Source organism: Bemisia tabaci, chromosome 2, assembly GCF_918797505.1.
Source record: "Bemisia tabaci chromosome 2, PGI_BMITA_v3".
Lineage (NCBI taxonomy): Eukaryota > Metazoa > Arthropoda > Insecta > Hemiptera > Aleyrodidae > Bemisia > Bemisia tabaci.
The window spans coordinates 56019317-56031885 of record NC_092794.1 but is presented as its reverse complement, the minus strand read 5'-3'; the positions used below and the strand labels follow the sequence as shown (position 1 = coordinate 56031885).

General features: G+C 42.7%; 1 protein-coding gene across 1 annotated transcript; it reads left to right on the top strand.

Moving 5' to 3' along the window:
• The first annotated feature begins 661 nt into the window (after positions 1-661).
• Positions 662-11237, top strand: LOC109034187 (uncharacterized). Its single transcript, XM_072296477.1, has 7 exons — positions 662-1103; positions 2767-2898; positions 5080-5188; positions 5887-6303; positions 7057-7310; positions 8184-8366; positions 10155-11237. The coding sequence occupies exons 1-7, from the start codon at positions 663-665 to the stop codon at positions 10524-10526; spliced, it is 1908 nt and encodes a 635-aa protein (XP_072152578.1). The 5' UTR covers position 662; the 3' UTR covers positions 10527-11237.
• The last annotated feature ends 1332 nt before the right edge of the window (positions 11238-12569 follow it).

Genomic DNA, 12569 nt, shown 5'->3' with positions numbered 1-12569 from the left:
AGGAAGTCCTGCGAAGACTTTAAAGAATGATGTCAATTTGTTCTCCGTTAAAAAAAATAATATAGAGGAGGAGATTTTCAAACGCCGCAAACGAGATACGTGGTCGCCAAATAACACCGTCGATGTGTGTTTCAGTTTTTCAGTTGTTTGTACACTGAAAAAAAATCTCGGTGTATTTTCTAAGAAAAGGGCGAAATTACCAAGAATTCAGGGTTCTATTTGAACCCAGTTTTTTCTTGGTAAAATTACCATTTATGGAATTGGTAATTTTACCGAGAAATCTTGGTAAAATATAATTGAACTTTCTAGGTAATTTTACTGGACCTTGGTAAAAACGCCGATATTTTTTATCGACTATGGTAGAATTACCGAGATAAAATGGCAAAGTTACCGGGAATTGATTACCAATAAAAGTGGTATTCTTACCTGAAAAAACAGTGAAAATACCGGTTTTTAGGTATGCTTACCAATCTGTCTTAGTAAAATTACCAATAATTGGTAAAAAAGGTGAGATGGTAAAGGTACCAACGGACCTTGGTAAAAACGCGGAGAATTTTTTTTCAGTGCGCAAACGAGATACGTGGTCGCCAAATAACACCGTCGACGTGTGTTTCAGTTTTTCAGTTGTTTGTAATCTAATCCATCCGAAATTTTCAGTTTCAATGAGTATGCGATCGAAGCGAACATGGAGCCGACTGTCTCTGGCGCTGTGGCTATCGCTTCTCTCGGGGGCGCTGGGAGCGAGCCTGAAGACACCCCTGGCGCCCTCCCGGATTCCGAGGTCCTCGATGCGACGCATCAAGGGCTACGCAGACGTGCTCTTCCCGCGCCCTGCCAACTGCGTCCTCTTCGCCCACGAGCCCGGGGTGGCCGACCAACTCGTGGCCCGAGTCGCGCAGGGCCTCGGGCGCCCCGTCATGGCCAAGAACGCCCTGGACACCCTCCTCATGCAGCGCTACTGCGAGGGCCTCGTCATCCTCGCCGAGACCACCTCCGCCTTGGCCGTCTTCATGCAGAGAGCCGTAGCGGCCAACTGGTCCTTCCGGGTCTTGGCACTCATGGTCGCCGACGGCGAACCCAAGGACACTCGAGCCTTTACACTGGTAACGAGGCCATCGACGCACACACTTTTTTTTTTTTTTTTCTTTTGACATAATATTTTATTTAAGAGCATACAAGTTGCAACCAATATTGACAGATATTGGCACGAAGGCCTAAGTGGTACAATCTAATAGAGAGAAAGAGCAAAAAACAGAAAAAGAAGTGATGTCAAAGTTAAAAAAATGAGAGTAATATACATGAGATGATTAATCATATAAAATTATTGAGGAAAAACGCCGTATGAGCCTTTAGGCGTTGCCAAATATCCTTTGATAAATCACTCATTTTCAGGAATATGTATAAACATGTTTCTTTCGATTTTTCAGGGAATTTCGTTCGTAATTTCATCTAAATATTTTGAAAATTTCGAGGGAAAAATATTGATAACTTCTCTCAGAAATAAACGTTTTATCGGAGGTAATTTGGCGACTCTCGAATGTTCATACGGCGTTTTTCCTTAGCACGGCAACACAGCGGATCGAATCAATATGAGAGGTCGGACAAAATTTGGAAACTTTAAAAGCTTATGACTTCGTTTGTACAAAATTTTGAGGTTCTCTAAAAGTGGCGCCATTGGTTTCCTCGTAAAATTCTCTTGTAAGAGCACCCCTTAAAATTTAAAATGTGACAAACTAAACGGCAAAATTTGCAGTTTTAGTCAAAAACGTAATGTCCAGCCTCTGCGATCGACTCGATCCACTGTGCGACGGGTGGAATAATTAATGGAAAACCCCTACATGAGATCCGATGCAAGTCAAATGAATACAATTTTCAAATTTTTTGCCAACTCATTTGCACTGGGAATTTTTTTTATCATCCGGAGCACGTTAGACTCCATCCTCAGCCCTCAGCAAACTCAGTGGAATAAATAATTTGGAGGGTCTGAAATTTGATGAATTTCATTTAAAAATATAATACTTACGCCAAGTGATTAGGGCACGAGGATATTCTTGGTTTCTAAAATGAACAATTCTTGGAGAAATTATGACAGGATGATCTGATCTGCTAAAATACATGTCGTCACCATCCGGACAAAGTATCGCAAGCGCCATGCGACGTTTAAAAATCTCCGCCGCCTGTTTATTTTTTACTGAGAAATTGTTCAACGAAGCTGTCCTGAAATTTCAATGATTTTTTTTGCGCTGCCGATAAAATTCAATGAAATTTTCAAATAGATTCAACCAAAACATTGTCCGTATAAAAAAATAAAATGGCGGCAGAAATTTTGAAAAGTCGCATGGCGCTTGTATGGCCGGAAGGTCACAATGTATTTAAATGGGAGACGTTGCTCCATGACGTCAAAAAGCGGTTTTGCTTGCATTCAAAAATTTGTTTCCCACTGTAGAACTTCAGAAAGAAATTATGAGAAACGCTGTGATCTTAACTCATCATACACTTTCATATGAAACATAAACATTTAAGGGAATGTTGTTAAGTGCGGAAAACCATCAAACGCAATGCGTTTGTCAGTCTAAGAGTGCCACACCACCCCACCACAGACCATCTAAACGCTACAGTTTCTGTTCATCCGCACAAGGGTCAAATTTTAAAGGGTTTTAAGCATGAATTTAACCAACCTATGAATTGTTACTCAGAGATAGAGGGAAGGACGAGAGGGGGGGATATTCTCTCAGGATCGCTGCTAATAAGTATTTGTTTCGATAGGAGCAGTTGGATCTGTGGAGGAGCTACGATATTCTCTGGATCGAATTCGGACCGCGCAGGTTCATTGTGCGTCAATATTTAATTCATCAATGGACTTTCCAGCCCACGACCCTCCCCATATTATCATCTGATGTGAGTCCTCCACCATAACACGGGTTTGCCCATTCCAAAAAATTAGGTCTTGTCTCCACGGGACGTTTCGCGGGCGGCGGGATTTTCCCCATCCCCAAGTTCGAGTCGCATGAATGAAACTTCAAGGCTTTTTTCCCACTAAACAACACAACAAAATGTCTTCTTCTTTTTAAGTCGATCGTTCCTGGGACTCCACAAGGACACAAGTTGGTACTGTGGTTAGTATAGACTAACTCAATACTTTTCCCAACTTTGAAAATGAGATTTTTCCCCGGGACAGATCCCATGAAACGTCCCGTAGAGACAAGGCCTTATGTACAAAAATGCTCTTAATCACGCAGCTGCATAACTTGATGCAACTTTTTCACTTTGAAAATTCTAAGTCACATCGAAGAATGAGGTGCAAACCCACGTATATTTATTGCGGTGTCTGAAAATATGCGCTCCTACTTTAATTGTTTGAAAAGAAAGAAGCAAACTTAGTAGCTTGAAATTTACGCAGAATATTTTGCTGGCAGAGAAGAAAACTTGAGAGAGTTTTCAAGAGATTACGTTGAGCAGTTATCCGAAGAAAAAATAAAGTATGATAGTAATTGGAGATACGTGGTTTCGCACTTAGGCATCGATATGACGTGAATCGGTCAATAATGGTTCAAAGTAACGCCATTATTGGTGAGGGCTTGATTCTTTCTAGTGCCTATGACAACGATTAGATACAGATAAGATCTGTCGCTCATGAGGAAGTCATGCAGCACCCTCGAGGGTAACTTTCAGTTACCTATTCTGCGACGGCTAGCGGGTTGATCATTGGGACTTATTTATCTTCACTTTCTTAAATAGCCTATACTAACAAAAGCCTGCTTTAAAATGTGATTAAGCAGGTCAGTTGACATGTTGGTATCCAGGGCCGGATTAAGGGGGTGGCCATATGGGCCACGGCCCATGGCGGCAAATTTAGGGGGCGGCAAATTTTGCAAGTTTTTTAAATATAGGTATAAAAAAATCGGATTCAGAAAAAAAATTACCAACGATTAAAGCGTCTTTTGGTGACACAAGAGATAGCACCTTTAATTGGTCGAGTTGAGAGAGAAACACGCAATTTGGCATAGAGCGACGCGGCGCAGAAAGCAATGATGATGAGGACTTGAGATGAAAAGGAGAAGCCCCCAGCGAGGCCGGCTGTTGGTATGTAACATATATTAGCAGCTGCAAGGCTGCATGAATATTTCACGCATCGCGTCAAATACAGTGCGGTCAGAGTGAAACGCATAGCGCCTACTAGACTTCATGAATACTTCACGCATTGCGTCAAATACAGTATGCGTTCGGCGGCGGTCGGCGTGAAATGCATAGCGCCTACAAGAGTGGAGGAATACTTCACGCATTGCGCCAAACACAGTGCGGTCAGCGTGAAGCTGGTGCGGCGGTGGAGGTTAAACTTATTAAACCACATTTATGTTTGTTCTTGCATAATTTTTACGTTCATTTCTTATGAATGGAAGACCTTGTTCACACAGAGATAGGTTTACGGAACTTAACTTTCGCGCAAAGTTCCGTGAACTTTTGCTAAAAGTGTTGACGGGGCTTTCGCAAAAAATGTGTGCTACACGAGTAAACGCGTCTTATGCACCCCTCCCCTCCCCCTCCGGCATGTTCACTTGATGGTTTTTATTGATGTTCCAAAACGAATAAGAAGGGGGCGGCAAAGTACAGGCGGCTCATGGGCGGCAAGTAGATAAATCTACGGCCCTGTTTTACTGAGATTTGACCTGACTTGATGAGACCTGTATTTTTGTTGACCGAGATTACCAAGGCCTTATTTTGCAATAATTGTTATTAGTCATACTAAAGTCATTCGGCATGAATGGAGGATTTTTAATCGGCTGGCAGTGTTAGATTTTAAAAATGATCTGCTTTTGATTTAAAACCTTTTTTTAGATGTCAATGAGAAATGTTGAGATCTTGGAGATGATCATGACATAACCGACAAGGCTTTATTAGACACTCAATTTGCAACAGCGAGTTTCTCGCATATTTTAACTAGGGCGAGTAGAAAAAAAAAAAAAAAAAACCGCAAGGAAGAATAAAGACGATAACAATAATTAGTCTTAGTTGAAACTCTACATCCACATGATATGAAAGCCGCTGACGTGATGATTAATGTAAATGTGATTGTTGCAGCTACGCAGGAATAAATTTTTGAATTTCAATCAGAGAGAAATGAACGTGAGTGCTTTCAGCTGTCCTCTTTTTGTTGTTTTCAAACGCCACGATGACGACGGTCAACCTAGTAAGTATACACCGTAAAATTTTGACGGCTCTTTTATTTTGAGTCAAGCCATTTTTAAAGTCTTACCGAGTTCATAAAAAAATTTGAATTGTTTTAATAAATTTCACAACCTTGGGGTGAAGTTAGTTCCATCGTATGGAGAGCGTCGAACCCATGTTAGCTCAACATGAGCCAGTGGCGCTAGTCTCAGAATCGTGTTTTGATGATTAAGGCATATACATTGGGGAAAAATAAGACTAGTACAAACGTCAAGTTTCCAATATCCATCAAGCAACTGTATCTATTTCTTAGTAGAAAGTTCTTCATTGGTTTTCAACCCTGCCTATCTGCACTGAGAAGAGAAGTTCGGCCATAAAAACCGAGTGTAAGGTGTTCAATATCGGTCGTATTGCGTTCGGTTCATGCGACCGCTCTTTCGGTTCATGCGACCGCTCTTTCGGTTCTGGGAACCGTATCCTCGGTTCATGCAACCGAGCTTTCACGTTGTTTCTGTTCGGTTTGAATTCCCCGTTTCATGGTTCCCAAAATCGAGAAAGCGGTTACATGAACCGAACAATACAGCGGATATTGAACACCTACATTCGGTTCATATGACCGAAGTGTTTTTCTCAGAGTGGTTGCAAAAGTCGACCGAGTCCACTCGCGAAAGTTCGCCTTTTATCTCCGGCCTAATTTTGCGGTTTTGCCGGTTGTCCTAGATTCAGTTCGGGACATCGACGGGATCGAGTACCGGATATTCCTGGAGTTCGCGCGGATCCTGAACTTCCGGTGGACGATGACGGTGCCGCGGGGACGCGACAAGTGGGGGATGCCGCGGTGGAAGGACGAGCCGCCGCGCGGGATGGTCCAGATGCTCATCGAGCGGAAGATCGAGCTGGCCATCTGCTCGTGGTGGCTCGAGGTGGCCAAGAAGAAGTACATCGACCTGAGCACCTACTGGCACTCCTGCTGCATGACCTTCCTCCTCCCCAAGCCGGAGCCGTACAGCATCCAGTGGAGCGCCTTCCTCCGACCCTTCAGCATCGACCTATGGCTCGCCCTCATCCTCACCACCTGCTTCATCGCCGCCGTCTACTGGATGAACTTCGACTTCCGCACCCGCAGTATCCAACCAGGTCCAAATAACAGCCTATATTCCATAAGTAGCTTAATCCTAGTTTTGCTCACTCGGGTCTTTATATAGACCCTCAATTGCTATCTTGGCAATGGTGGAAGCTTGTACTTTTGGGACTTAAACAATCAACTGTTGACCAACCTTCTTGGTCGATGCTCAACAACGTGTTGGCAGTTTCGTGTTGCAAACAGGCCGAAGTTTGGGAAACTTGTTTGGCTCATGACGTCACCCGAGGCTCATCACCCACCATGTAGGTAGTTCAACAGCCGAAATAAGAGTGATGACTATTGCTCACAAGAGGCCAGTGGAGGGTCTCTTGTCTCTGGTATCTTAGCAATGGTGGAAGCTTTTACTTTTGGTCCTAGGTACTGGTTACTGGCAGTCCTAAATCTCCTCTCCCACATTGAAATTGATAGACAAAGCTGTAGACAAAGAAGACACAAGAGATATGGTTGGATCCTATTGGTGGAAGCGGGTGGTTGCAATGGGCAAAGGAAGTGAATAATAGACTAACAAACGGCAACCACCGAGAGACCCTACAGTTAGACCCATCATTTTCTCCCTTTGTCTATAAGAACCACTAGTTTCACCCAATAGGATTGCTTCATACTCTTTATGTCTTCTTTGTCTATCGCGTTGTCTATTAATTTCAATAATCAGCCCTCTGACGTCAATTTATGGACGACCCATAATTAATGTAAAAACGAGCATTCCCAACACATCATCACCCCGTTACTTTTTGCTCCCTGTGCAGTGATCTCTTTCGAGCGGAGTTTCCTGCAGATCTACAGCATGCTCCTCATGAACGATGGATACAACCCGGAAGGAAAAGGAAACCGCAAGTTCAATAGATTCCTGTTGACACTCTGGGGCATCTTCACGTTGAACATCGTGTCGGCTTACTCGGGCAGCTTGGCCGCTCGGCTGACACTTCCGGAGTTCGAACCCATGATCCACACTCCCGAAGGACTGTCCGAGAAGAATTACTTGTTCTCTGCTTACTATCTGGTGCGTCGCCATGAGCTTTCAACCTTCCTTTCGGGTATCAGTTAACCCTATTTGACATTTAGATGGAACCTAGAGGTAGGGGCCTATCGACAGTGAAACATTCAAACTAAGTGCCTCGGTTTGGAACGTTGCAGACCTCCCTTCATACTTCATTTTTGAAATGGAGAATTACTCAACGTCAATTCTTAAAAACTTTTGTGCTTTTTCATATCGGGCGAGGCAAATTCTGGTAAAACCTCCAGGGATGATGTTGACCTGTTCTCCTTTGATAACATAAAGTGGGAACGGTGATTTTGAAACACAACAAACGAAATGTATGGTTTGGAAGTTTTACCGTCAAAATAGACGAATTTTTACTGAAACGACCTACGTGCAAATTGATTAAATTAAGACGAAACTAAAGGGCTGCACCCTCCCGACCACTTTGTGGATCCACCTGACGAGGCGCCAGAGGCGGATCTAGCAATTTGGCAACACTGGATTTCCTCCATTTAAACCTACGTTAAATAATCGATCCTTGTCGGAACACCTGGCCCCTCCAAGAATCGATACATTTCATAGGTTTAAATGGAGAAAAGACAATGTTGCCAATTTGCTGGATCCGCCAATGCGAGGCGCTTCGCGACTCAGAAAATATGCGCGTTACGCGTTACTCTTATGATATAAGTATGACACAAATGAAAGTATTCGGCTCGTTTTAGGATGCTGTTTGGTTACCTGCAAACTCAGCATAATCAACGTAAGTTCAGTTGCCTGAACCAAGAAGTTCGGTTAGCCATGCATATGAACCGAGGTTAGCTTGTTTTAAACTAAGTTTTTTTTCCTCTATTGATATGATTCTTTTCAATGCTAATTATTTAAATGCATCTACAGAGTTCTTGGCTTGGCTACATGACTCAAAGATACAAATTGAAATTGCGGCTGATCAATACGACAGAATGGGAGCCTGAGGACGGCCGCCAGACGGCGTTCTTCACCAAGCGAGTCGGCGACAAATACTTCATGGAAGTGGAGCAGCTCCCTTTGGCACTCCTAAAAGATATGCGTGCTTCCAAGGTTTTATTTTTTATTTTATTATTTTATTTCTCTCTTATTTAACCAAATGTATGGACTATTCAAAATTGAAAAGATAGAGTAAATTGAAATGACACGACGGAAAGAAAGGCGAGAGACTTGGCAAATACTTAGGTATGTTTACTTGAAAGAGAGCAACGTCTTTTGATACATATTTATACCAAATCAAAATATAAAATTTGGGTGGAAATCACAGATCTCGCAAAAACCGCAAGCACGCACTCCTGCAGCCTGATTATTGAAATGTTTTGTTTGTCGGATCGACATAGATGACATAGGTTAAAAGACGGAGCGTGATTGGTAGGCTATGTCTTATCGCTGCTTTGTCGTGCCTTCGTCAGGTGGAATGATCGACAAGCTAACGGCACCTCTTAAGTTTCCGACAGTATGTCGATCATTCCACCTGACAAAGGCACGACAAAGCAGCGGGGCGATTATTGGAATGATATCGACTGTATGTCGCCGCTTTGTCGTGTCGCGCCATCGACTAAGCAATTGCTTAGTCGATGGCGCGACACGACAAAGCGGCGACATACAGTCGATATCATTTCAATAATCGCCCCGCAGCGATAAGACATAGCAACAATCACGCTCCGCCTTTTAACCTATGTCATCTATGTCGATCCGACAAACAAGAAATTTCAATAATCGCCCCGCTGGTGAAGATTCAACTTGCACAACTCCGTGCGTAAGGCTCAACATATCGTAAGACGACTTGAGTTTTGTTGTTATGCGGTTATGCCTGCGATCTGACGACGCCATAAACAGTTTTGAAGAGTCGCACCTTTAATTTCGTTAAGTTTATTCAGTCCGTAAAGTGTAAGGAAATAGTGTTTGAAGAGCATTCTGTAGGAGGGAATTTCTATGCCGAAAAGAAAAGGGAGTAAGATAACTGGTTTTTTCTTCTTTTTTTCCAAATCTTCATAACTTTGGGATTTTTACAGGAATTTAATTAAAAACTAGGCGCCTGTCTGAAGTAAATGAGTTGTTCTTTCAAAAACAACTAAAATCAGCTCTCTAGTTGTCTTACTTTGTAAGTTACAGCACTACAGTCTCAGGTTTTTCGGGGCAGCCTTTGTAGTATCGGAGTATGTTGTGTGTGTTGTCCATTCACTAATTGAAGGGGCTATTCTTATTGACATTCATTGCATTAAAATTTAAGTTGCGATTTTTCTTGCATTGCAAATTTCCCTACCTCTCTCACTCATAGATCTCATTTTGTTGGTCATTTAAAATCGGCATTTATTGACCAAATGATGTAAAAATATTGCAGTTTTGTTGGGGAAAAATAGTTTTTTTATTGTATTTTATTGCAAAAGTGAAGACTTCAAAATTACCATAATCAATGTTACCTAAAAACGCTTTTATTTTCATTAAACGTCGGTTTCAGTGATTATCGTTGCGCGAATTTTGCTCTACCTGAAATTTTAGTTGCGGGTAATAAGTATCAAGATGCTCGAATTCACACCTTGCTGCTCTCACAATAAAAGGCAACGGTCCTTTTCTTTTCGTGCTCCCAGTGGCGCCATTTCAGGTTTTTGCAGGGTCGGGCAAAAAGTAACAGTTTTTTTTATTTTTATTTATTTAATTTTTTTTTTTAATTTACCTACCTCTTGCAGAACCGAATATTTCCCTCGGCCCAACCCCAAAATGTAGGGCCGGGCCAAAGCCCAGCCTACCCCCCTTCCCTCCCCAAAGGCGCCCGCGCCCCTGCGTGCTCCGTTATTTTTTAATGGTCATCTTGACAAATGTCCTTTTTCCGATGTCCAGGTGTGCATCGAGCAGTACTTCATGACGTTCGCCCTGCCGCGGGGTTCAGGGCTGGGGCGGTTCCTGAACCCGATCATCCGGCGACTGGTCGAGGCCGGCATCACGACCCACTGGCTCAACCGCGTCTTCGAGAGCCAGTACACCCTGTTCCCGTTCGAGCAGGCCTACGAGTACCGCGACAGGCAGGCCGTCCAGGTCAAGCTCTCTTTCTTCTACCTCCAGAGCGCTTTCCTCCTCTGGTTCGTCGGCCACGCCCTCGCCGCCATCGCCTTCTTAGCCGAGACCACCAAACACTGGAGACAGGAGACCCGGATTCGGAGGCTCCTGAGGCCGGACCGGGAGCCTGGCTTCAAATTTAGCAAGACCAAATAACAAACCGCCGAACAATGGATCGAGTTATGATTAGGACGTATTTCTATCAAATGGACCTAAGCGCCATAGGGTGAGGAAGGTAGAGGGGGGCTTGGATTGGCGGCGGAATCGGGCGTTCGGCTTATTCCGTCCCATACTCGCAATGCTTTTCCATGGCGCTTAGGTCCGTTTGACAGAACGCGCTATCCGGGATTCTAAATTCCTCAAAAAGAACTCAAACTGGTGCTTAATTCCGTTTTATAGAAATACGTCCATTAGAGAGATCGGGCATGAAATTTATGACTAAAACTGCGAATTTTGATGTTTATTCCGTCATATTTAAAAATTTGAGGGGGGTTTCTAGAAGAAAATTTCACGAGAAAACCGATGAAACCGCTCTTAGAACCTTAAAGTTTCGTACAGACGGAGTAATAAGCGTTTAAAGTTTCTGAATTTGGTCCGCGACCTTTCCTGTTGACTCGATCCACTGTGCGCCATCCGGGATGAAAACCGTAACTAAATAACTGACGTTCTTTCTAGGCAAGACCGGTTATGATGGACCGATCAGAAAGGAACCAGTTCATTTTGAGAATAAAAGACCGAAATTTTCAATCCTGCCCCATTAAACCTTTGTATAGTGAATTTTGTTTATAACTCAATGAGCATGATTTTTAATTTCCAATTCATGATCGAATCAGTGACCATAAGATTTGAGTGATTGGAATATTTTCATTTTTAAAAACATACGAGTATAAACTTACAGTAAAACAAAAGAAACTTGACCTTACATGTTTTTCTTATTTATTACCTAAATCTGAAATACTATTGAAGATAACTTTTGATTAAAGCAGGACGATTCAAAGAAAAAAAATCGATAGCTAAATAATTGTAGTCAATATCTTAGAACTTAGACTTTTAGGAAATAACTTCATGTACGTTACAATTTTGTTCAATTTTCTTAAAATTGTGCAAATTCCTGCGAATCCAATTAGGTACACAGAACACTTGATTTATTAGGAGCTTGCAAATTTCTCAATCAAAATAAGGACTATTATCAAGATTGTAAGGGCCCTGGTAAAAATTGGCAGTAGAATCTGTGTTCCAAAATACCATAGACCTACAGCCGGCTGTAAGATTTCCAATAGCTTCTATAGCCGGCTATACAATTTCTTATCGCCTTTTACAGCCGATCGTGATTGAGCAACAGCCAGGCGATAAAGTGTATGCTAAACGTTACTAATTACGGATGCTAGGACTTAGTGAGTTTTTGGACTACTGCTCTCTTTTTGGGCCGTAGTATTTTGATTTATTTTGCGAGGAAAGCTCCGTACTTTTGATAGATGCCTGTCATTCCCAATATATTAGAGCGCCCTCAGTTTCGTATGATCCTGTGCAATACCTCTGGTGTGAAATAGTTGCTCCAAGCGCCGTGGCGTGGCACGCTGCGGCGCGACAGGCGGGAAGCCAACGCGAAACGCATTGGCACCGCATTGGCGCCTGCAAACCTAACAGGGATACTTCACGCGTTGCGCAATGCGTGAAGTATCCCTGTTAGGTTTGTAGGCGCTAGTGCGTCGCCGCTCCGTTTTGTGTTGGACTCTTATATTTAATCTGGCGGAGTCAGCATTATTCAACTCATGATTTTGAAATGTTTGCACATCCTGTATGGATTATTCTCATTTTAATTGATGAAAAAAAAATATGCATTAAAGGAAAATATAATGTGTGTTTTGTAAATATTAAGGTGGTTCCGTATCAAACTTAATGATTCCCAAAGCACACGAATTTCTACACAATTTCTTGTAGCCTTTAATAGTCGATGACGAAAAAGCAACAGCCAGGCGATAAAGTGCAAAGCCCGGCGATAGGAAGTGTAGCCCGGCTGCATAATTTTTATCGCTTCGTATAGCCCGGCCGTATGATTTTCTCCGCATTCTACAGCCAGCTATATGATTTTCTGTAGCCTTCTTTAGCCGTCTATAAGAATTTCTATGGTATTTTGAAACGCAGCTCTTATCGCCAATTTTTACCAGGGGGTTGTGCATCTCTGTTTTCTTTGCGGTA

Excerpts from the sequence above, each read along its gene's own strand:
- LOC109034187 (XM_072296477.1), top strand. The coding sequence starts at position 663 with ATGAGTATGCGATCGAAGCGAACATGGAGCCGACTGTCTCTGGCGCTG. Across the intron at positions 5,189-5,886 it reads CGATGACGACGGTCAACCTA|ATTCAGTTCGGGACATCGAC; the intron begins GTAAGTATACAC and ends CGGTTGTCCTAG. Across the intron at positions 7,311-8,183 it reads TGTTCTCTGCTTACTATCTG|AGTTCTTGGCTTGGCTACAT; the intron begins GTGCGTCGCCAT and ends ATGCATCTACAG.